At 42.1% G+C, this 24,788-nt stretch overlaps 1 protein-coding gene across 1 annotated transcript in view; it reads left to right on the forward strand.

Annotated features, from left to right (window-relative positions):
* The window catches only part of dnah5 (dynein, axonemal, heavy chain 5), a gene marked incomplete at its 5' end in the record, with an annotated part of 139,517 nt that overhangs the window by 85,438 nt on the left and 29,291 nt on the right, over positions 1-24,788 (forward strand). Inside the window, 11 exons of the mRNA XM_083760609.1 lie at positions 174-297; positions 1,029-1,136; positions 6,276-6,390; positions 6,970-7,146; positions 14,444-14,647; positions 17,179-17,358; positions 19,443-19,580; positions 21,370-21,505; positions 21,654-21,835; positions 23,089-23,223; positions 24,323-24,478. Coding sequence (XP_083616735.1) covers positions 174-297; positions 1,029-1,136; positions 6,276-6,390; positions 6,970-7,146; positions 14,444-14,647; positions 17,179-17,358; positions 19,443-19,580; positions 21,370-21,505; positions 21,654-21,835; positions 23,089-23,223; positions 24,323-24,478 — 1,655 coding nt within the window. The remainder of the gene's footprint in view (positions 1-173; positions 298-1,028; positions 1,137-6,275; positions 6,391-6,969; positions 7,147-14,443; positions 14,648-17,178; positions 17,359-19,442; positions 19,581-21,369; positions 21,506-21,653; positions 21,836-23,088; positions 23,224-24,322; positions 24,479-24,788) is intronic.

Here is a 24,788-nt window from a genome sequence, read left to right on the forward strand (position 1 = left end):
TTGGCAGTATAAGTGCTGGTTCATTTATATTCTAAATTGCCAATCTCTTTTCTGTCGCCTGACTTTTTTCTCTCCTTTCTCTCATTCTTTCAAATGTCCTCCTTTCACCCACCCTCGCCCTTTCCTCCCTCACTCTTGTCCATCCTCCCCCACATATTCCTACTCGCCTCCAGTTTCGGAGCACTTTCTGTCTATCTATGATATTGACTGTTCCTCCCAGGTAAAAGGGGAGGTGGTCCAGTGCATGGGCTCCTTTCAGGATGGCGTCGCAGAGAAATGTGTTGACTACTTCCAGAGGTACCACAATGAGAACAGTATATATTTAAAGTTTATGTCTGCCATTTGAAACCGCTTAAGCCTGATTTTTTACTTTGTTTTAAGCCGGCATTGAGCAGATCTAGCCAATCTAGCTGATTACAAGCTCACAACCATGTTTTTGTCATGCAAAAGCTGACGTACAGCAGAGCCAATTATGCATATAAGATAACATTAGGCTATTCTTGAGAACTTTTGCCTATATTAATGAGATGCCCAAAATAAGGAAAATGTCCACTATAAAGATAAGCTTTGTATTTTGTTACCACCATTTTCGGCAATGAATATGTGACCATGGAAGAGTAGACTTTTAACTGCAGTATGTAACTAATGTAATCAACATAGAAGTACCACATATTTGGGGTGGATGGGGATGGAAATACTGCAGTGCTAACGCAAGATGCAGAGCAGTGACCATCAACCTTTATAATTTGAAGGACCACCAGTTTGATATGCATTTGGCCATTTCAAGGATTTTACAGTGTAGACTGGGTTCCCACTATAGAGACAAATAAAATCAAAGGGTGATTTCTGGTTTCATGCCCTTTTTTGCCGATGGGTTCCCTGATTGGTTGCATGCTAATTGCTAACTATACCCCTGAAGGACCTCCAGACCCCACGTTGAGAACCACTGAGATGACCTGTATTCTGTATTGTCATATAGGGTATATAATGTATCATATTATGGCATGTGCAATCTGTTTTGTATTCAGATACCGGCGCCCGACTCACGTCACACCCAAGTCCTACCTGTCCTTCATCCAAGGCTATAAGGCCATCTATAAGGAGAAGAGATCTGAAGTACAGACTCTGGCCAACAGGTAAATACACTATGCCACTTCTTAGATAGATTTATAGTTAAAACCTATTCCAATTTTGTTGAAAATAGCTGACCTATACAAGCACAGTGCATCACATCTTGTAGAGGTGCTATTTGTTGTCTCCACCAGGCCAAAGGTAGTATGTTTTGCACTGTGTGTGTGTGTGTGTGTGTGTGTGCGCGCGCGTGTGCGTGCGTGCGTGCGAGCGAGCGTGTGCGTGCGCGCGCGCCATTAACCCGGTCGATGCCAAACTTTGCACACACACTCCCTAGATGCCAACGATGAACCTCTGCCCCAAATTCTCCATTCGTTAATAATCTGTTCCGCTCCCTTCACTCATGTGAAGTGAGGGGCGCTCTTATCATGCATCATCATACATCACATTCCGTGCTCAGCCAATCAAATCATCACAAAAGTCATTCCAAAATCACTTTTGGCGTCTTCACTTTTCTGCCCTCACTTTTATCTTCAATATCAGCCAATCAAATCATCGCTATGGGGTGATCAGCCAATCACAAGGCAATGTTTGTGTTCACCCCCTTGTGGCGCCCCTCAAAAAAAAGAAAAGCTCAAGAATGGAGTTAGGTGGTTTCTTCCAGACAGCAACGAATTATCCTCTTCAGATCATGAGGGGTCAGTTGTCACCATAACGTGTTGATGATGGCTAATAACATGCTACTGTTACCCCATCTGCTGCAGAGCCTCTCCTACTGTTGGAGGTCTTTTTGAAAATGGGCTAACCCATTATAAAGAAGGCAGACACATCCTGAACTAAGCTTATCGACTCCTGTCAATGAAGGATGATCATGCCAGCTCTCCCTGGGCCAGGAATCAGGAATGCGTGCATGCATGGTGTCAGGAAGCTTCAGTTATGCAAAAGCAATTTTCACAATGTATCAGTTGTTATCTAGATATAATATGATAGACTTGGGGAAATGGCTTTGGGAAATGAATAACCACCGGAGCCTTGCTTGCTCCCTAGTATGTAGTTAACTCCTCCCATAACAATTCTCCACCAAGCTTTCAATTGTTTTTTCTTTTCTTTTTTCCCCCTAGGCAATCATGAAAGATAGATCATGAGATTGTGTATTTGAACGTGCACCATGTGCCTGTTCTAGGAAGGGAGAAATGTTTCTATATTTGACCTTTGTTAACCTTAAAGACAGGGCACCAGAACATTTTAACGCTGGAAATTCAACTGATGTGGGGGGAAACCCTAACCTGACGCTGCCAGATGGGGGCGGTATTGGGTAACCATGTCCCCCAACACAGCTTCCATCTGGGATCTCTCAGGGAGTTCAGCTAACACAGATCCGTTCTGTACCGAACCAATCAGCGTGAGCTAAGGGCGGGATATGTGCGGAACCGGATGTGAAGCTATATAGACACGTCAATATGATTGGTTGTGTTTGCACGCCCACACGGTGATAGACAGACGGTCCCATCCAATCATCTACCAAGTATCTTGAAAAAAAGGAACAGCCCCGTCATCGAATTTGCTTCCCGAGATCCCAGATCCCAATAAGCTGTGAAACAAATTTGTGTAGCAAGCTTCTTGGATCTGGCAGCGTCAGGTTAGGGAAACCCCACAGTAAGTAATAAGTCATGGGTTCCAACGGTTCCCGAGCCACGTGGTCCATAGGTCAAGAGCCTACTGTATGTCTTGTTTTCGTAGCAGGAGGAAGTTGATTGATTTACAAGTAGACCCCCTGGGCTACTATGTCGTATCGACCAAATACAGCTCTTGATTCTGAGAGCCAAGCAAGGAGGTATTGAGTAGTACCAAACACAAGGCCACTGAGCTGGGTATTCTCATAAATGCTAAATATCAGCATTTTTTTAAATCAGTGTTTGAACAGCTAAATCCGGCTTGGCCCAACATTCAGATGTTTTATTTTTTGTAAAATAAAATGCGTTTTGTAATGCCAGGAGTTGAATAAGTCCACCCTGTTAAACTCCCCCTATCTCTTTAAACAAATGCAAAGATATTTATATCATAATATGCCTTTAATTTCACAATTAACAGTAGTACAGCCCCCAGAGCACCTTCCCCTTCTGTTGATGTGCACTCGGGAGGCGCAGCAGGGGTAAATTACCGGTCCTTCACTGCAGAGTTTAGAAGCTGTATCGGGAGGGCGATTGATTTTTGCCACTGCGCTATAGTCTCTCAAGACAGACTGTTGACTTGCATCAAAGGAAAAGAGGGCGCTGTTTCTCCTTTATTTGCTGATGGGTTCTCTGATTTCTTTTTTTTTTTTAAGATATTTTTTTGCGGCTTACGCCTTTTATTGATTTTTTAAGGGACAGACAGTAGGCTGACAGGAAACGGGAGAGAGATGGGGGGATGACATGCAGTAAAGGCCGTGTCGGGTCCGGGAGTCGAACCCGCGGCACACTGCGACTGGATTACCAGTCCGGTGCCCAGACCGTTACGCTACGGCCTGGGCCGGTTCTCTGATTTCTGCGCTAGTGTCTCCTAGTTGGACAGAGGCACTATACTGCATGACTAAATTGGGAGATAAAAAGAGTAAAGAATAATTGATTAATTAAAGGTTTTTATTGCAGTCGGTATATATAGTTGCTGTACCGCACTGTTGTGACGAAAAGAGAGCTGAGCCAGAAGGAAAAGCTCTCTGTCTATCAAGAAATCTTCGTTCCTACTCTCACCTATGGTCATGAAGTGTGGATCATGACCGAAAGAATACAAGTAGTTTTCTTCGTTTGGCATCTCCCTTAGAGATAGGGTGAGAAGTTCAGTCACACGTGAGAGACTCGGAGTAGAGTCGCTTCTTCTTCGCTTGGAAAGGAGAGTGATTTGGGCATCTGATTAGGATGCCTCTCGTTCTTGGGCATCTCCCTAGGGAGGTCCTGGAGGCACATCCTACTGAGAGGAGACCCCGGGTCAGACCAAGGCGCAGTTGGAGGAATCACATCGACTCACTGGCCTTGGAATGCCTCGGGATCCCCCAGGAGGAGGTTACTAATGTTGCTCTGGAAAGGGAAGTCTGGATCTGATGGAGCTGTTGCCCCCGCGACCCCACTATGGATAAGAGGTTGAAGATGGATGGATGGATGGAGTTATCCCCCCATTTTTATCAATCTTTTACAAATGTACATAAATAATAGAGATTAATGTAAATATTGGTACAGCAATGTAATCACTAGCCATGTTTAAACAACGTCCCAGTTTCAGACCTTATTGCCTCCACATAGTGTCCAGTTGTAGGATTCAAAATGTCAAATGATCCCCTCAAGCATCCTATGTCTCCTGCTGAAGATAAACACAGAGCTGAGAAGGTCAGGGATGCGTCAGACTGAGCAGTATGCTACGCAGAGCTTTACGTCACACAGACAGAAAGAGTAGTGTACTTTCCTCTTTGTTCACATTCATTACAATGAAAACCTGCCAATACATATTTAGATTGATCAAGATTTAGTTTAGTTTTTTGAGTGGCGCTATCCCCTCCTATGCCCATTTTTGTCTGTTTGTGTGTACCCCATAGCGATGATTTGATTGGCTCAGCACCCCATATCGATGATTTGATTGGCTGAGCAAAGTACGTATTGAGGATAAAAAAGTAAAAAGTGAGGACAGAAAATTGAGGGCGACACAAGTGATCAGCCTTGAGGACTTGAGGATAAAAAGTGAGGACGCCAATTGTGATTGGCCAGAATGTGATGTATGATGACAGACAAGAGCGCCCCTCACTTCACACAGGTGAGATTTTTTTAGATAGCAAGTGTAGAGAAAGAGAGATACCGTAAACCGAGGGCAAAGGCAGGTGAGACATGCTGGGAATCGGATTCAAAATTGCTCCTTGTGACTCACAGTGAGCAAGTGTTCTGTGCACTGGCTGCCTGGCATATTTTCACATCTTATTTTCGTATGTTATGAACATCATTGAGGTTAGTATGCAGCGATGTATTATCAGAAAAGTACACAGACTATTTTAGTGCCTGACTGTGTTCATTGGCCACTTTCAGTTTCCATGGACATGACTATAGCTATTTTATATAAACATGGCGGCACCCTTGACTGCCGACATCCCAGAAGGTGATGTTTCAGCTGTTCATGTTCATGTTCTATACTTATTATTAAATAAAGCTGTATAAATGAAATTGGAAGGATCGAGCATTCAATTGAAATACCATTATGCAGTTTGCTTTGTTTACTTATATTATGCAATAGCAAGTATTGCCAGCTGGTGTGACACTTAAGGCCTATTCATAGTCTGGATTTTCGGTGGTGAGGTGACCACCGCTCCAGTGGTCAGCTGACCACCGGAGCTGAAATAATGTTGAGCAGTGGTGAGTAAAAACAGAGAGAAGGGCTGGAGCGGTGGCGGTGGTTTGCTCTTCACCGCGGCTCGTGATGTCATGTTGTAGTTCGGTGGTCACCTAACCACCGAAAATCCAGACTATGTATGAGCATTTACACTTCACTAGCCTCAGAGGTTATACTTTATACATTATAGACATGAAACCCCATGTCAATATCCTGTCGGCTGTTTACATTTTCTTCACCCAGAAGAAGATCCCAGTGATTGAAACGTTGAATCAATAATTATAAACCAGTGGAGCTGAGTGTTGCAGACTCTATTTCTTCGTCTTGTACTGCCATTTGTCCAGCACCTGGGCTAGAGTGGAGGTGCATGCTCTATTACCTTATAGAGTTATTTAAGTGAATTGAGCGAAGTAATTCACTGTAGGAACACGCCTTCCAGGCGTGAGACAACAGAACAACTATAAACTCCCATATAAATGATATTAGATATTAGACGTCATTGTGCCCAGGCTTTGCCTGGGGTATGTGTGACGCGGTGACGTCTCGAGCTCATTCGTAGATGATACTTTCTTCTGCTGAGCTCGAGACGTCACCGCGTCACACATACCCCAGGCAAAGCCTGGGCGCGATGACGTCACGAGGCATAAACCCATCTAATATCATTTATATGGGAGTTTGTAGTTGTTCTGTTGTCTCACGCCTGGAAGGCGTGTTCCTACAGTGAATTACTGAGCGAATTAAACTTAAAATAACCTAAGAAACTAACAGTGGAATATCTACAGTATCTTAGTTACATACAGATTTCCTACACGTCTACGTTATCACATTGAATCTAATGAATTCCATTCATCCAGGATGAACACTGGTCTCCAGAAGCTGAAGGAGGCATCGGAGTCAGTAGCACTACTCAGTAAAGAGCTGGAGATCAAGGAGAAGGAGCTACAGGTTGCCAATGACAAGGCTGACATGGTAGGTCGGGCGAACAAGATTATGAACATAATATGAGCGTGTACATATGAGCAACGTGTGCATAATGGTGTGCGTGCTCAAAAATAATGTTTCCAGTTATTTGGTTTATGTGTCTGTCTACCATGATCCATTTAATACCTTTCAATCATGAAGTATTACTAATCCACCGAATGAACACTGGCAGCTCCTGCAGTATTTCTCCAGCCATGCATGAGCTAAATGTCCTTGAGCAAGACACTTTAACCCCTAACTGCTTCCGATGAGCAGGTTGGTTTCCTCCTCATGAAGTGTGTACTATGTAAAATACTGTCACCTGTGTGTGTGTGTGTGTGCATATTTTAAGCACATGTAAGTGCTCATGCATAATATCTGACATTACATATTTTGTAGCCGCGGCCCGCAGGACAACGCTCCACACGTCTCAGACTCTTGGTCCCACTGAAAAATAGGTCATTAATTTGTGCATTGTGTTGGTGTGTGTCCTCTGTACCAATATGTAGGTGCTTAAGGTGGTCACAGTAAAAGCTCTACTTGAAGGTTGAGATTGCATTGTGTTGGTTTGTGTCCTTGGTTTGTCAGGTGCTTAAGGAGGTCACAGTAAAAGCCCAGGCAGCGGAGCGAGTGAAGGTGGAGGTCCAGAAAGTGAAGGACAAGGCCCAGACCATCGTAGACAGCATCTCAGCTGATAAGGCCATAGCTGAGGAGAAACTAGAAGCTGCCAAGCCTGCGCTCCAGGAAGCAGAGAATGCACTGCAGGTATAAGGGTGGTGGGGATTGCAAACTGCCGAAGGTGTGCAACGGCTGAATCTGAATAGGAACTTGCCTGAACATACAGTATGTGACTATTTCTGATACAGAGACAGTCATGGCGGCAAGACTAACTGTTCAGGAGAGGAGAAATCTTCTTTTTTACTTTTTATCCAAAATGAGTTAATGGCACAGGCAGTCTCTTCACATAATAGAGCATGACTGAAATAAATGTCAATTTGAAGCTATGATTCCCTGCTTTCATATGACATGAAAAATAGTTTGCGTTTGTGTGAGTCGTGAGGCTGTCACACAATAGTCAACCTTTTGTTTTGTTTTTCGCTTTCCTGAATTCAGTCTCTTCCCATGTTTGTGTGTCTTCCCTCATATATCTTTCTCACACTCTCTCTCACTCTGGTTTGTGTTCAATCAGGAACACTGCTGGAAGGCCTTGTCTCTTGCTGTGTGTATGTGTGAAGTCAGCATGGTGTTGCCTAAAGCACTTCCTGTGTGTGTGTGTGTGTGTGTGTGTGTGTGTGTGTGTGTGTGCGTGACAGTGTTTGACAGACAGACAGACAGACAGACAGACAGACAGACAGACATGTGTGCACTGTTGCTGGATGTTGTGATGTAAATACAGCAGGTGTGGGGATCACTCATCACTGATGACTGATTGCAGACCTCCTGGGGCCTGTTTCACGAAACTTGGATTAGAGATTTATAATATATCCTGGATCAGCGATTAACCGGTTTCATGAAAGCTGGTTAATCTTGCCAGATTAATTTATGTTGAGGCTTGATTCGGTTTCATGAAAGTGATGCTACATTAGTTACCATGGAAACTAATGCTTTGGATTTAGCCTGCTCCGGACCAGGCTAACAGCCAGGTTTAACCTAATCCTGATGTCTTTACTGTTCATTAAACGCCCAATGCATTCTCAATGGCAATAGCACAAACTTTGGCATGCTACTAGTCCTACATACTTACACCTAGAAACCCCATTCAAACCTATTTAGGTTCATCTTACGGTGGAGTCATTAACCAAACGTCAATTTTGGTAGTCGACTCGACTACATTGATAGCCGATTAGTAATCGATTATTCGCCAGTGATATATATTTTTTTTTTATCCAATAAAACCGAGCAATTCTAGACTTCTCATTGAAACAGCGCATTCGGGAAAAACCTGCGTTACGATTGGCTCCGCACCGCACCGCACCGTGGCTGCGTATAGGGGTTCCCCGTGGAATTCCCCTCGTAATAAAACAAAGAGCAGCATTTGACTGTCACTACTCAATACATGATCGCACCAACGGCAACATTAACATTACAGGCGGCTGCAATTCGAAACTGGCCCTGTAAAAAAGTTTAAGGGCCTACACGTTTTACCCCCTTTTTACTTTAACTGTAGGATATGCAATTCAGCACACATGATGGTAGTTGCCTTTGCAAGGGGGCCAAGTATAGGCAGGAGCTGCGCGATCACCTCCCACTGCGAAGGTTTAATTTGACATTTCTTTTTCACGCTGGGTTTGGTGACTTTCTCGTCTTCCAGTACGGCTTGGACAGGGATGCGCTGCTGGTTAAGCCGCTCCAGCATTGTGAAGGTTGAATTCCAACGCGTGGGGCAGTCATTCTGGAGCCGGTTATCTTTGACATTTAACTGGTCCTGTCGTGTCTTCAGTGCACATGTTGCTATAGACGAGTGTCGGAAATGACTAACCACTCGCCTCGCCGCATCGATGGTTTTGGCTACTATCCTCTTCGATTTGTGGGGTTTTTTCGTTTCAGTTTCGTTTCGTTTCGTTTCCAATACAAGCTATATCAATTCAACCACCAGAGGGCAACGACGACCAATCTTTCTGGCATGAATTCTGGGCGAATCTCAGTACAGTTACCCTTTTCAGTAGGACAGAAGTTATTAGAGCAGTATGAGACATAATAATACACAATCAACCATGAATGGATTAGGCGAACTACCAACACCTCTGTGTGCTGTGGTGTTGGTAGTTCGCCTAATCCATTCATGGTTGATTGTGTATTATTATGTCTCATACTGCTCTAATAACTTCTGTCCTACTGAAAAGGGTGACAGTTGTGTTGTCAAGCTTTAGGCAAAAAAAAATAAAATAATAATAATATTAATATTAATTTTTTTTAATTAAAAATATTAGCGAATAATCGGATGTCAATTAACAGTGTCGACTAGTGGTTTGCTAGTCGACTAGTCGACTAATCGATTATTATGTTAATGCCCTAGGGTGGACATGTTTGCCTGAAAAGGAATCTTTGAAATGTTTCATAGTTTTAGAAATATAGTGCTTTCAAATTTGAGACATTTATAGGCAGATAGTGGCATGTCAAAAACTCACTTTCACCTAGAAACTCCATTCACACTTTGTAAAATTCAGTTTACTGTGGAGACAGATGCTGGAACTTTTTACTTTGAAATGTTTTGTAGTTTCTGAGTTATTTAACTTAAGCAGTCAAATTGATCACAAACCAATGATGTTTTCCAGACTTATTCAATTATTATGGGTTTATGTTGCCTTATTTGTATCGGTCTGCATTAAAGGACTAATTTAAGCACTATATAAAATCAAATAAACAAAATATATATAGGCTGCACAACATCATGACAGCTTGTGAGCTTGTAGATCAGCTGCTTTTGGTGAATGTTCCCCAGAATAGGTTTGATGTCGTGCAAGTGCACGGTTAAGAAGAATTATATTTGCGAACGCAGTGAGCCACTTACTATGACAGCAAGGGCTGAATGTCTGTCTGTGTGTCTGTCCCGCTGTTACACCACCCGCCCGCCACCAGAGGGCGCAGCTGTAGCACACACACACACAGGGCGCAGCTGTAGCACACACACACACACACACACACACACACACACACACACACACAACCACACACACACGAGCTGCGTTCGCTTCACGCGTTTGCGCGTCTTACTTGTATATTATATTATATATTTGTTTTGTAAAAGTGAAAACCACTAAATATTACCATTACTCATTGTTTTACAACATATTACCATTGCAACGTTTCACCCACTATTGAGCCCATGACCCACAGTTCACCAGTCTGGCCCCTGTCTGGACAACAACCCCCTTCCCCAAAGGTAGCTCCCTCAGAGGAGGGAGTTATGGCCAAATATCACAATGCGACAATATCATTATGCTTACAATATTAAGAATTCTGTTTTAAGTTAATAGTAGTGGTAAAATGTAAACTATATTTTTGGGGTAGTTAATCATTCAGTCTATCCACTATTGAGAGTATGTTCTCTCTTTAATTACAGCAGCAGTATTTATTTTAGAAGCTTAAGTCCTTGTATCAGTAAGTCTTGAATAGATTAGTAAAGATACTGAGATATACAAAAGGGGGCAGTAATGCCGTATGAAGAAGAAGGATCAGTAAATCTGTGTTCTACAGAATGGGTCTAGAGACAAAAAGTCAGGCTATCTATTCAGCCAGGCTTGCTGATCCCGGCTCGCCAAATCCGCCAATTCTGAGCCTCGCTTGGCTTTAGTGGAACGGAATAAACCAGGCTGTAAAGACCAGTATTGAAAAAGCCTGGTTTTGGCCTAAATTCTGGATTAGTTAATCCAAGTTTCGTGAAACAGGCCCCTGGTGGGAGTGTGCTTCCTACATTCGGAGTGATGCATTCATGTCATAACTTCCAGCGTCTCTTTATCACACCAATCTGTCGTTTCAAATTGAGAGGGAAAAAAGGGTTTTGCACCTCACCAGAAAAGGCCATACCCACCAACGTTATAGGATAGACCCGTCTTGGCTCCCAGACAGGCATAGTTTTACTGAGGTTAGGGTTAAGGGTTAAGATTCGGTTTAGGTAAATAGTTTAATAAGAACTGTCAATCACAGCGACTACTGACTACAATCACAGCAGGGTTTGTCTAGAACTGTCAATCACAGCGACTACTGACTACAATCACAGCAGGGTTTGTCTAGAACTGTCAATCACAGCGACTACTGACTACAATCACAGCAGGGTTTGTCTAGAACTGTCAATCACAGCGACTACTGACTACAATCACAGCAGGGTTTGTCTAGAACTGTCAATCACAGCGACTACTGACTACAATCACAGCAGGGTTTGTCTAGAACTGCGCTGGGATGCATGAGCACACCACACTGACACACAGGAAGTCAAAATTGTAGATGGCTAATAGCTGTGAGTTGAAGTGACATCCATTTGATTATTTCCCAGAAAGTACTATTGGACAGAGATGTGTAAAGAAAGAGAGAAATAAGAGTGACACGTTTGTGAGTTTGTAGATTGGCTATTTTCGCTGTGCAACACTTGCCCAAGAGAGGATTGAAAGGAGAGGAAGTGAGGAACCCAAATGAAATGAAGGAGGGGAAGAAGATGAGATGAGTAGCATCTTCTGCTGGAAGAGCCTCTGCTTCGTGTGTGTGTGTGTGTGTGTCTTTCAACTTTTCAAGGCAACAAAATTAATCTCAATGGTACGGTCGTCTTACAATCTCGCTTCATGGTTTTGTCTGTAATCAGTCCCTCTAGGACCTAAGACCTAGTCAGAGACTCACAGAGAAAGACCTAGAGTCTAGGTCTTTCTCTGTGAGTCTCTCTTTCTAAGACCCCTTTGTTTCAACTCCTGCCTCGTTTTAAATCAACACAGAAGCTCCCAAATATTAGGCCAGTCAATCTAAGCTAAAATGGGGCGTGACCCAAAAGAAATTGCAATAGTAATCGTTTATTATCCTTAGGGTCATCCAAATAACATATTAAAAATAGAGTATTATATAAATTGTGGATCAAGGTAAATTCAAGGGTTGAAAGTTGGGGTACCATTAAAAACCTGTATAAGGCAAACATTTCAAATTTTTATTATGGTTTAAGTAGCATGTGACGTGTCAAACTAGGGGTTATTCATGATTCTGAATCAATTGCAAGCATTCATTTTGCATGAAAAACACTCCTTTGCCTAAAAACGAACATAGCTGAACATAGCTGACGTCACAAATTTATCACATTTGGGCAAGTGGCTATGGCCGAATTTAGCCCAAGGAGTGTTTTTTGTGCAAAACTAATGCAAATATATTTTTCTTGTATTTTTGTATTTGTATTTTCTTTCTACTTTCTTTCCTCAAATTATCTGCTCAAATGACTGTCCCGCTTGAAATTTGTCATCGCCTGTGTTTTATCTCATCTCCTTGTCTCTTCCTATGTAAATCTTGTTGTCCTTCCAGCACTTTTTCCATTGACCTCTCAGTCATCAGTCAGTGTACTGTATGTGTCCCCAGGGTGTCCTTACCCTGTGCAAACTCATCTACTGCAGGACACTCTCTTAGATATGCCCTGCATTAGCACTGCAGCCACCTATTCATTCTCAATATTATAAAATGGAACAGACAATTTAACACAAAACTAGTCTCTTAATCATATTAGCCAGAATGCTCTTCACTGTAACCTTGACTGGGAAGTCATGACGAAACCATATCTATCCGTAACACATTGAAGTTATCCATTGTGTAATATAATAATATTCTACTGCTACTCTATGCATGAGGGGTTTTGGTTCGAATACAAAAATTGGGTGAATCTTGTTGCTAATCGCTAGTAACGCTGTGGCACTCCACGCATTGCTCTGCTATAGCCACGATAAACCATGCATAGCCTCTTGTGTATTATTATTAAAATGCAACCTCAGTCTTTTCAGAGGAAAACAGAGTATTATTGTAGCTCAACTATTCTGGATGATGCCCGAATCTCTATTTAAACAGTTTGTGCCTATTTTATACTTAATTTGTCTTGAGATCTTGAGAAATCTTGAGCTTGTAGATCTGCTATTTTCAAAATATCTTGTGTTACGTGCCACATGGGTAGGTTTGTCTGAGATTTCTCTGTATTCCTTTCACAAAAGTTGAACGATTTGGAACAAAAGTCTTGTATGGTGTCCATGGCACAAAATCTTTTGAGTTTGTGGCCAAACAAATATTGATTTAGGGGCCCTTGGCATTCAGTGTTAATTTAGTTGACTAATCAATTAACAGAAGGCTAATTAGGACTAAGACTAAATGGTGTGTTATTCAAAATACTTTTGGCTAAATTAACTAAGACTAAGAGACTAAAGACTAAGCTTTTGATATTTAGTTGACTAAGGCTAGACTAATTTCAGAAGAAATAACGTGGTGGTTCAAAAGACTAAGACTAAATCAAAATCGTCTGGGGAAAAACGTAACACTGGCTGCGGTTACATGAGGGCTTTTTCATTCAGAATGAAAACTTCAGAATGAATTAATTCAGAAGTAATGTTTTTTGCTGCGTGTTTACATGGGAAAAGGTCATTCTGAATGAGTGTTTACATGGACAATACTTTTAAATCCCATTATTTCATTCCACATCAGGTTTGGGGCTGGGAAGGCTTCTAGTTGGATAGGGGGCGGGCGGATATGTTTACGTCCAGTGGTGGAAAGTACATTTACTTTAGTACTAAAGTACAATTTTGAGGTATTTCTACTTTACTTTCCAATTGTTTTACTTTTACTACACTACATTTCAGTAAAACAAAATAATAATAATAAAAAAACACTTTTATGCCGTATTACTTTATATTTGATGTATCCTGTAGCCTATGAGAGGTTTCTAATATAATTTCTTAATATAATTAATCGCAAAACAAGAGCATAATATAGCCATACCAATTACATGGAAACAAGCATGCACAGAAAGACCAGAATGAACTTCAATCCGAATGAGTGTTTACATGAGTCCACAATTGTTTCAATAGGATTAAAAAATTGAATAAACCTGTCAGTTACATCAGATCTAAGTTTAAATCAGATTGACCATTTTCATTCTGATTTAAGTTTTTGTAGGTGTGTACATGAGAACTTTTTAAAGGATTTAACTTTTATTCTGAATGAAAAGGGGATTTAACTGTCCATGTAAACGTAGCCACTGTTGTCATTAAAAAGGTTTGAGAAGCACCTCTCTGTTCTCTCCTCAGACCATCAAGCCTCACCTCATCATGTCTCTCTGTTCTCTCCTCAGACCATCAAGCCTCACCTCATCATGTCTCTCTGTTCTCTCCTCAGACCATCAAGCCTCACCTCATCATGTCTCTCTGTTCTCTCCTCAGACCATCAAGCCTCACCTCATCATGTCTCTCTGTTCTCTCCTCAGACCATCAAGCCTCACCTCATCATGTCTCTCTGTTCTCTCCTCAGACCATCAAGCCTCACCTCATCATGTCTCTCTGTTCTCTCCTCAGACCATCAAGCCTCACCTCATCATGTCTCTCTGTTCTCTCCTCAGACCATCAAGCCGTCGGACATCGCCACGGTGCGCACGCTGGGCCGCCCGCCGCACCTCATCATGCGCATCATGGACTGTGTGCTGCTGCTCTTCCAGAGGAGGCTGAACCCGGTGAAGAGCGACCCGGAGAAGAACTGCACCACGCCCTCCTGGCATGAGTCCCTCAAGCTCATGACCGCTGGAAACTTTTTGGGAAATCTGCAGGTACACACACACACACACACACACACACACACACACACACACACACACACACACACACTGATGTGAGATGCAGTGGTGGAAAGTAACTACCGGTAAGTACATTACATTTACTTAGGTACTTTGAGGTATTTGTTCTTTACTTGAATATTTCCCGGTTTCCAGTACTTTTGCTTCTACTCCACTACATCTCGGATCCAAATATTATACTTTTACTCCACTACATTTATTTAATAATAAGGATAATAATAATAATAATAATAATAATAATAGCTTGAATTTATATAGCACCTTTCATGAACCTGGTTGGAATAACGTGTTCCTTCCACGCGCTACAGCCAACCAGGGAAACTCCACCCTGGCGGGTGTAAAGGAGCGACTTGGACACTGCATGCATGAAGGAAGCATGAGTTCAAGTCCGTTGCTCTCTCCAGGTTGGCGGAGGCCGGAGGGTGTGTAGAGCCCAGGATCACATTAGATAATTGACACAGGGGTGAAAAATGGGTTACAAAATCGTGGGATAAAAATTATATATATATAAAAATAAATAAAAAGATTGTTTGTACCAGCATCAACTAAGATGTTGAACGAGGCTCTGAAACAGCAGTGACTTTGAAGGGTTAGATTAACCATACTATGTGTGCCCCCTCTGTGTAATGTTGTGTCCCCTTCTGTTATACATGTATTTTATGTTTTGTTTGTCACTGATGTTGTGTGTGTGGCTGCATCAGGGGTGAAAGCCCAAGACAAATTTCCCTTGTGGAAAATAAAGTTTACCTTGAGCTTCAAAATGTTTTTTAATACATGAAATGGGACATTCTGCATAGTGAGTACTTTCGCCTTTCAGTACTTTTAAATACAGTTTGATGCCAATACTTTTGTACTTTTACTCAAATGCATTTTGAATTCCGGACTTCTACTTGTAGCAGAGTAGTTTTACATTGTGGTATTGATACTTTTACTTAAGTAAAACAAGTGAGTACTTTTTCCACCACTGCCGATATGAAATATTAAATTGTGAGTAAATGCAGTGGAAATGGAAAGAGATGAGCTGCAGCAGAGCCCCTCTGGCAAGACTCCCTCTGGCTCAGAACCGCTCACAGCCGCTTCCTGATTACCCTAAGGGTGTTCTTAACCACTTGAACCCCAGCAGCCCTATACTGGGACAAACATTCTGTAAAAACATAGATGCAAGAGCTTATAGATTGGCAATTTTTGGGCCAAAAAGAAAAGGAAAAAAAGGAGCGGGCCAAGTATAGACCCCTGGGTAACTCCGGTCATTGAAGCATAGGGTTTTAAGTGGTTCAATGTGTGTGTCAACTATAGGCCAATCTAAATACAATAATACAACATGAAGATCAACTTCAAGAAGACTTCAAGGCAGAAACTATGATGGTTGCCAGGAAGGTTAGAATTGTAATCATATGTAACTTGTCACAAACTTATTTTAAGTCTTGATTATTAACCACTTAAGCCCCATTTGACTTAATTGGTAGACGGCCAGCATTGGTAAAGCATGCTTGTGTGCCTAGATATACCCCAGTTTCGATTAAAAATAAATACAAATAAAATGCAAATCGTTACAATTTACATTTTACAATGTAGGCAATTAGCATTTAGACGCTTTTTGTTTCCATTGCACAGTAGTAGGAGTAATGACATTTTGTGGCATCTTTGGTCTCGGGGGGGGTGGGTGGGATTGTTTGTTTTTGTTTTTGTGTTTCTTGCTTTTGCTGTTGTGTTTTGTCATTTATGATGTTAACGTGTCTTATTGTGTTTTTTGTCTTAAAATAAAAAACATTTGATAACAAAAAAAACAGTAAGCAAGGAAAGACAACGGTAATTCATAGTCATACTGTACAGTACATCCAGGTTACAAGTTTACAAAATACATGAGCAGTTCAGAATTTCTCCAAGGCTCAAGTCTCCAATTTTAATTTAATTTATTTTCATCCATATCCATCACTGCCTGTCTCTTTCTGCTATATCTCTGTCTCTCAAGCTCTCCACCCCTCACAGGTCCAGCCGTCTCTCTCTGTCCCTGTAATCAACCACCACCACTACACAGCAAAGTCTTCAGTGTCCATTTTGGACATTGAGGACTTTTCTGTGGCTCCATTGTTATCCCCCTGGCTCCTTCCCCACACCACTCTTCTTGCCCGAGCTCATCCATTATCTGATCTTGTGTCAGGATTTCAGTCACCTAGCTGTCTCTGTCTAGCTCCATTCTCTCACTTCTCTAACCCCTTTACTGCTCCTTTACCATCTTATCTTATTTTCTCAGGAGCCTCGATCTCTCTCTCTCTCTCTCTCTCTCTCTCTCTCTCTCTCTCTGTCTCTCTCTCTCTCTGGTGGCTTGATCTAGTCTTCTAGATAGCAGGTGTGGTGGATATACTGTCATTTGAAGAAGCACTGATTTATTTCAACCACCCCCTCTCTCATTTTCTTTCTCTCCCCATCTGTCTAACTCACCATCCCCTCTCCATTGCTCCCTCTTTTTGTACCCCTCAATCCCTCTCTCTCCACCCTCACAGCAATTCCCCAAAGACACCATTAACGAGGAGGTGGTGGAGCTGCTGATGCCCTACTTTGACATGCCAGACTACAACGCAGAGACAGCCAAGCGGGTCTGTGGAAACGTGGCTGGACTGGCCTCCTGGACCAAAGCTATGGCGTCCTTCTTCTCTATTAACAAGGAGGTGCTACCCTTAAAGGTAGAGTGAGTTCGTCTGTCTCTGTCCTTCCCTCCGTCCATCTCTGGAAAGATCTCGAAAACCAATGGGTGGATTGGCATGAAACATGCTGCTATATTCTCGTGCCACAGAGCAGGAATGCATGAACCACTGTAAAGCCATTTGAGCACTTGGAAGAGAGCTATACAAATTCAATTAATTATTGAACTGTAACCATGATCTTGCCTCTAGCGCAGACGATATCTCATAAACTGGCTGGCAGATTGCAGGGTGAGCCCTGCTGATTTTGGTGATGCCATGGCTGTTCCGTTAATAGTGCCTCCCTTCGGCCAACATTTCCAGACGGAGCAGCATGGCCTTTAGGGGCTGCTAGCTGGGCTTTTAGATTATTAGGCGGTGTGTCCAGAGCGTTAGCAAGTTCTCTAACGCCCTGACAAAAATCCACTGCCGTGCTACTTCGCTACTTACCGAGTGTTGTTGAAAATCTATCCTCCAGGGTGGGAAGCCTCTCAGGACCACCTTCTCTATATAATATAGAGGCTTTCCCACCCTGGAGAATACACTTTCAACAACACAAAAAGGCCTTTGTTTTGGTGAGTAGCAAAGTAGTAGTATGTGTCCATGTCCCCAATGCTCCATGTACAGTATGTTGGTTTGGGGTATCGACTGCAGTACCGCTAGATGACCTAAAGTGGCACTGTTGAGCAGACTATATGCCCATTCACACTGAGCACTATAACAATAAAAGCATAACTCAGTGTGTTCTCCGAGAACTAAATAAAGGTTGAAATGAAATGAAATAACTAACAATACTACTAGTAGTACAGTACAGTACAGTACAGTACAGTACAGTACAGTACAGTACAGTACAGTACAGTACAGTACAGTACAGTACAGTACAGTACAGTACAGTACAGTACAGTACAGTACAGTTTTTTATTAAAAGGTTAAAACACTATATTCAGATAGTAATCATTGCTATAGAGTGTTTGTTCAGTACAGTGGTCACTGGTCTGCATTCTCTATCCTGATTGGCTACAATTGGTATCCCTGTTTCAGTTTTTGAAAATGCATTTTCTGTTTAATAAACAGCTGGAGAGACACAGGGAGACCCCTAAGCACTGATTACTATTTGAATACTCCATAGCTTTATAACACTTATTTTAACCAAAGGAAATCACTTACACTACCTTTAAAGTAACGCTACAGCGTAGCAAAGGTGTGTTGAAAGACAAAAGAAAAAGTGCTTTTCTAATAATACTCAAATCATTTCCATTTCCTCTCTTTCTTGTGTTTTGCAGGATTTGTCTGCATATTTATTGATTATTTTCAAATTGTTTCCTGTTTCATTACCCCCTCTCTCCTTTCACCTTTTCATTTCAACCTCCCTCTACGTCTTTTTCTCCCTGACCATCTATTCTGGGGGAACATTGGCCAGAAATAGCAGGCTCACAACATGTCGCCTTGCGATGTGTTCTGAGCTTGTAGATCTTGCTGTCCTGTTTCTCTGGGAAAGCTCCTTGAAGCTCTTCTGACCTTTTCCCACAACATGGAACACAAACTGGCACATCGATTTTCTCCGGTTTACAGCTCAGCAGTGGCTCTCCCTTAAACGACAGAGAGAGAGAGAGAGAGAGAGTCTCCTCTCAACTAACACATAATGAATACTTCATGAATACTTAAGGTCGCTTCGGACGTACACACAAAGCATAATTTTACATATTTTTAAACCTCCCAAAATGCTTCCTCCACAGTCCCAGCTTGACTCCGAATACCCTCCCGAGCTCCATTCCTATTCCTACTTCCCAATTTCCATCGTCTCTACATAAGATTTTCTTCTTTTCTCAGTATTCTCAGAGGCTGTACTCAGCCTGCACTTACTCAGCCTCATTACTAAATTGTACACGCATGTGAATCATCTTGATAATTGACAAGAATATCTCATCAGCCTGTCAAAGATATCTCTCACCACTTGTGAAGTCGATCCTCTCTTGGTTCCATCTCTCTCTCTCTCTCTCTCTCTGTCTGTCTTTTAACCATCCACTTTTGGTGTGACATAGAGATGAAACTCAAAGCTCTCCCTTTGCTGTCGGTCTTCCCCTCAGGCTAACCTGGCTGTGCAGCAGAACCGCCTGGCTCTAGCTAATTTCGACCTGCAGACAGCCCAAGCTGAGCTGGATGCCAAACAGGCAGAGCTGGATGTGGTTCAAACAGAGTATGAGCAGGCCATGATGGAGAAACAGGTATATACTCTTGTCAGAATGGCAATGGTATTTGAAACATGTGTGTTCACACTCAAAATGCACTGGCCTGTGAAACAGGGTTTAGATCGTATGATGTTGAAGCTGTGCTTTAAAGCCATTATTTTTTAACCATGGCACAGTTCTTCAACGTGCCTCTTCTCAGTAAACACTGACCAGTGACCAGGATTACACACCCACTATAATTGCTGGAATCAGAAGAAATGGTCAGGAGTTGCACGCACATCCCGGGTAAATTCAAACAAAAAAGAACAGACTGAAAAAGGAAGAATAAGTCTGCACACCGTTTTGAAAGCTCCCCAAAAACTTTGGAATCAGAAAAATAAAATAAAATAAAACCGTTCTTTTATTTTACATATTTTACTACTGCTACTATTATTCGGACACTTTGCTCGGACACATTCGGGCGGCGGTGGCTCAGGGGTAGAGTGCCTGGATGGTAACCGTAAGGTTGCCAGTTCGAACCCGGGCTCCCCCAGAGTTACTGTCGAAGTGTCCTTGAGCAAGACACTGAACCCCTAATTGCTCCCGATGTGCTAGTTGGTGCCTTGCATGGTTTCCGCTGCCATCGGTGTATGAATGTGTGTGTGAATGGGTGAATGTAATGCACAATCTCTGTAAAGCGCCTTGGATAAAGGCGCTATATAAATGCACCATTTACCATTTACACCAGTGCCGTTCAAATGCATAATTGCTCATTTTTAGCTTAATTTGAGATTCTGAAAGTTAGAATTGCAAGCACGCACATTATAATTTCCCTATTTACTTTTTACTGCCAACATTTTGCTTTCTGGGGATTATCTTATGTTATGTATTATGTAAAGTGCTTTTGCGTGAGCACAGATAAGCTGTCTTTCAGGTAGAATTATCCACCTGGTTTCATTGGTATTCAGTGATCATGCACTTTCAACATCCCGAAACAAAATGCAGAATTATACGTAAAATGCTAAATTATATATACTATAGTCCTTACCCGTTCTGAGAAATTTGCCCCCCCCATCATATAGTATTATATAAAAATATTAATAATAGTATCTAAAGATTCTGAACAGTGTGATTGTGTGCGTGTGTGCGTGCGTACATGTGTGTAGTGTACTCTATGTGCATGTTTTCACCTTTCAGTACTTCTTGGTGTTTTATGTTGTTGTTCTATGACAACATCAAAATAGAACAGTGTGTGTGCATCAATGTTTTCTGAATAGTAAATCAAACCATCTGTATGATCACAGTCAAAATAGTCTGCTAGCATTTGTGATCCAGGCAGGGGGCATTCAAGGCTTTGATCATCTCCTTATTTTCACAAAATCTACACCAGACTAGTGTTGATGGAACATTGATTTGATATATGTCTGTGGGATTCTAAAGGCATAATAAATGCCTTACGTGGTGCAAACTCTCTTCTAGGATCTAAAGGGTTACTTTTCATGAGGAAAAAGCAATTGGGGTTCCAATGGATCCAATGTAGAACTGTTATTTTGTCACAAGCTCTTAATAATATTTTCATTGATTCAATATTTATAAAACCTACAAACACACTTTCACTTGTACTTGCAAATACAGATCATGCCGTGAGCTTCTTTTGATCTCTTGCACGTCAAAGTAGGGCATTCATCTAGTAAAAAACATAAAGATGAGAGTTTTATGTCCGACAGTGACGACATTAACACATCTACACAAAATATGTTGGGTGTACAGAAGAACGGGTGACTGCACATGCTTACGAGACACCTACTGTACAATTCAGCTGACTGGGTCGTGTACTCTTCCTCAGACCCTGTTGGAGGACGCTGAGCGCTGTAGACATAAGATGCAGACGGCGTCTAGTCTGATCAGTGGTCTGGCCGGAGAGAAGGAAAGGTGGACGCAGCAGAGCAAAGAGTTTGCTGCACAGACCAAACGGCTCGTTGGTGAGTTTTAGTACTGGTTTTCAGGACACTTTTTTTTTCAATCAACCCATCATCGTTCAATATATTCAACTGCTGAAGAACTTCAGGCAACAGGTTGTCAAGTCTGAAAACATCTTGGTGTTTTTGTCTTCTTTTTTCTCCATGCCAGGTGATGTCCTTTTAGCCACGGCGTTCCTGTCCTATTCGGGCCCTTTCAACCAGGAGTTCCGTAACCTCCTGCTGAGCGACTGGCAGCGGGAGCTGAAGATGCGCCACATTCCTTTTGGCAACAACCTCAACCTGACCGAGCTGCTCATTGATGCCCCCACTGTCAGCGAGTGGACCCTACAGGTCAGACATAGAGCTGCTCATTGATGCCCCCACTGTCAGCGAGTGGACCCTACAGGTCAGACATAGAGCAGAGCTGCTCATTGATGCCCCCACTGTCAGCGAGTGGACCCTACAGGTCAGACATAGAGCAGAGCTGCTCATTGATGCCCCCACTGTCAGCGAGTGGACCCTACAGGTCAGACATAGAGCTGCTCATTGATGCCCCCACTGTCAGCGAGTGGACCCTACAGGTCAGACATAGAGCTGCTCATTGATGCCCCCACTGTCAGCGAGTGGACCCTACAGGTCAGACATAGAGCTGCTCATTGATGCCCCCACTGTCAGCGAGTGGACCCTACAGGTCAGACATAGAGCTGCTCATTGATGCCCCCACTGTCAGCGAGTGGACCCTACAGGTCAGACATAGAGCTGCTCATTGATGCCCCCACTGTCAGCGAGTGGACTCTACAGGTCAGACATAGCCTACTGAATAGCAGTGGTGTAAAGTACGTACATAGTTACTCAAGTACTATACTTAAGTACAGTTTAGAGTTATTTTTTCTTTACTGGAGTGTTTCCGATATTTTACTTATACTCCACTACATCTCTGAGGAAAATATTGTATTTTTACTCCACTACAATTATTTGAAGATAATTATTATTTTGTAGATTTTTATTATCATTACAAAACATACATTAACCACTATTACTAAATTGCAGTATTGATACATTAATAAAGTACAAAATATGAGTTTTCCACCTACTAAAAACAGCAGCAGAAGATAAATTATTGATCCCGTGCACGCATATACAGTAGACGTGAAAGGGGTCTTCAGCCCCTGCCCTTTTGACCCTCTCCAAACCATGGATGCAGCAATTACTATGGTGACAAAAACTGTAAATGCCCCCTCTCAATGCTGTACTAGAAGGCAGCATTCAAGAGAATTGCCCCTCTCCTGAACTGGAATGCAGCATTTTATGTTGAAAGAATTGTCTCTGTGTCTGTAGCCTAGGACCATGCCGTGCTGTAGCCTATACTGATGATCTGCAGTAAAAATGTCTCAATTTAGCGCAGTGCCATGAAGTACGCGCACACAGAGTTATAGCCAATTTGCGATACCGCAGCACAACGACGTATACACAATCGAAACCTGGCCTGCTAATTTGCTAATTAAAAGCATGGCCCACCAATGCATATAAAAATGGGGGTCCTTGAAATTGGCCTGCATTGCCTGTAATATCATGGAATGTAATAACACCTCTCTCTTTCACAGGGTCTCCCCAATGATGACCTGTCCATTCAGAATGGCATCATTGTCACCAAGGCTGCCCGCTTCCCACTCCTCATCGACCCCCAGAACCAAGGCAAGATCTGGATCAAGAACAAAGAGGCCAGGAGTGAACTGCAGGTTTGATTTTTTTGCACACAAAATGTGGTTGCAATCTGAAATATCACTCAGAACAATTTGAGTGTTGCCCACCTCTCTGTGTCACAGACCTGTACTGTATTGAGTCAGTGTCTCACTGAGATATGCAGTGTGTTTCTAACCACCTTTCTCATCTCCTTTATGCTATCTAATATCTAGTAGTGATTCCATACTAATAAAAGGGTTAAACAAGGCATGAAATAGATTTTTGTGTGTGTATGAGTCCTGTGTGACTGAATAATGAAGCAATCTCTCTTTCATCATTGTTACATAACATCCCCTAGAACAGAATATTGAGCTTTGTGCGACACTTTATTATTTTCTTTGCCTTTTCACTTCCACTCCCTGGGAGAAAGTATTTTTACATGGTCTCTATGGTCTCTTTCTCCTACAGTAAATGCCTTTCTTTGTCCAAAAGTCTTTCCCTGTGCCCAGGCAATAATTTAAAACATATTGTACACATTTGCATCACTATCCATTTTGCATGCATAGTGAGAGGTCACTGGCCTTGTTACAGGAAATGTCTAGCTGGCTGGATGGATTGATTGTAGTATTTAATATTTGGACTATTCCAAGATCGAGGGCTTGCCTGGTTACCAATCACACAATCTCAGAAGCAGTGAGTTTATATTCCTCCCTTTGAGACCTCATCAGGCAGTCATATACTGTAAAGCCCCACTGAAAACACTCTTTGGTTAAAGGGAGAATGAAACTCATTGTCTCCACTATACATAGTAATACAGTCAAGCCCGTAGCAGGAACCTTATTCTATACATTTATGGAAGGTTGATTGTTATTGCTTAAACATGTAACTTTATCATTTTACGTGACATAATATGCTACATTGTTAATTAGTCATGAGCATCTTTCTCCATTATGCGTCAAGCTCATGGGCAATGTCATATCTAAAGGATAAAGAACAAACACAATAAATACCTCCCCCAAATATTTCAGTCTTCATCACTTACCCGCTGCTGTCTGCTCCATGGTTTGAGGAGCATTATCAGGACCAAACTTACTTTGACAAAAATAAAACATTTTGTAAAACATTTTTTAACTGTGGCTCTTTTCCTGGTCCCAGATAACCTCATTGAACCACAAGTACTTCAGGAACCACCTTGAGGACGCCTTGTCTCTAGGTCGTCCGCTGTTGATTGAAGATGTGGGAGAGGAGCTAGACCCTGCCCTGGACAACGTATTGGAGAAAAACTTCATCAAGACAGGCTCCACTTATAAGGTAAAGTAGCAGAATAACTCTTCATACTAGGGATGCACAATTAATCAGTAGCATAATCGGAATTGGCCATGAATAAATAAATAAATAAATCTGCATTTAATTTGTGTGAAAACAGACACTTGGACAAGAGTATAGGCTATTTATTGATTGAATACTTTATCAGGCTTTGGGCCCCTAGGGCCTATGCTTGTTTCCATTGTGGTCCTCTGTATAATATCGGAATCGGTCAGAATCGGTATCGGCAGATATGACCCTGCAAATAATCATTTGGGCTAATGCATGAGTTTATAATGAGACGTGGTAATAATGT

Source organism: Protomyctophum parallelum, assembly GCF_964188405.1.
Source record: "Protomyctophum parallelum genome assembly, chromosome: 3".
Taxonomy (NCBI): Eukaryota; Metazoa; Chordata; class Actinopteri; order Myctophiformes; family Myctophidae; genus Protomyctophum; species Protomyctophum parallelum.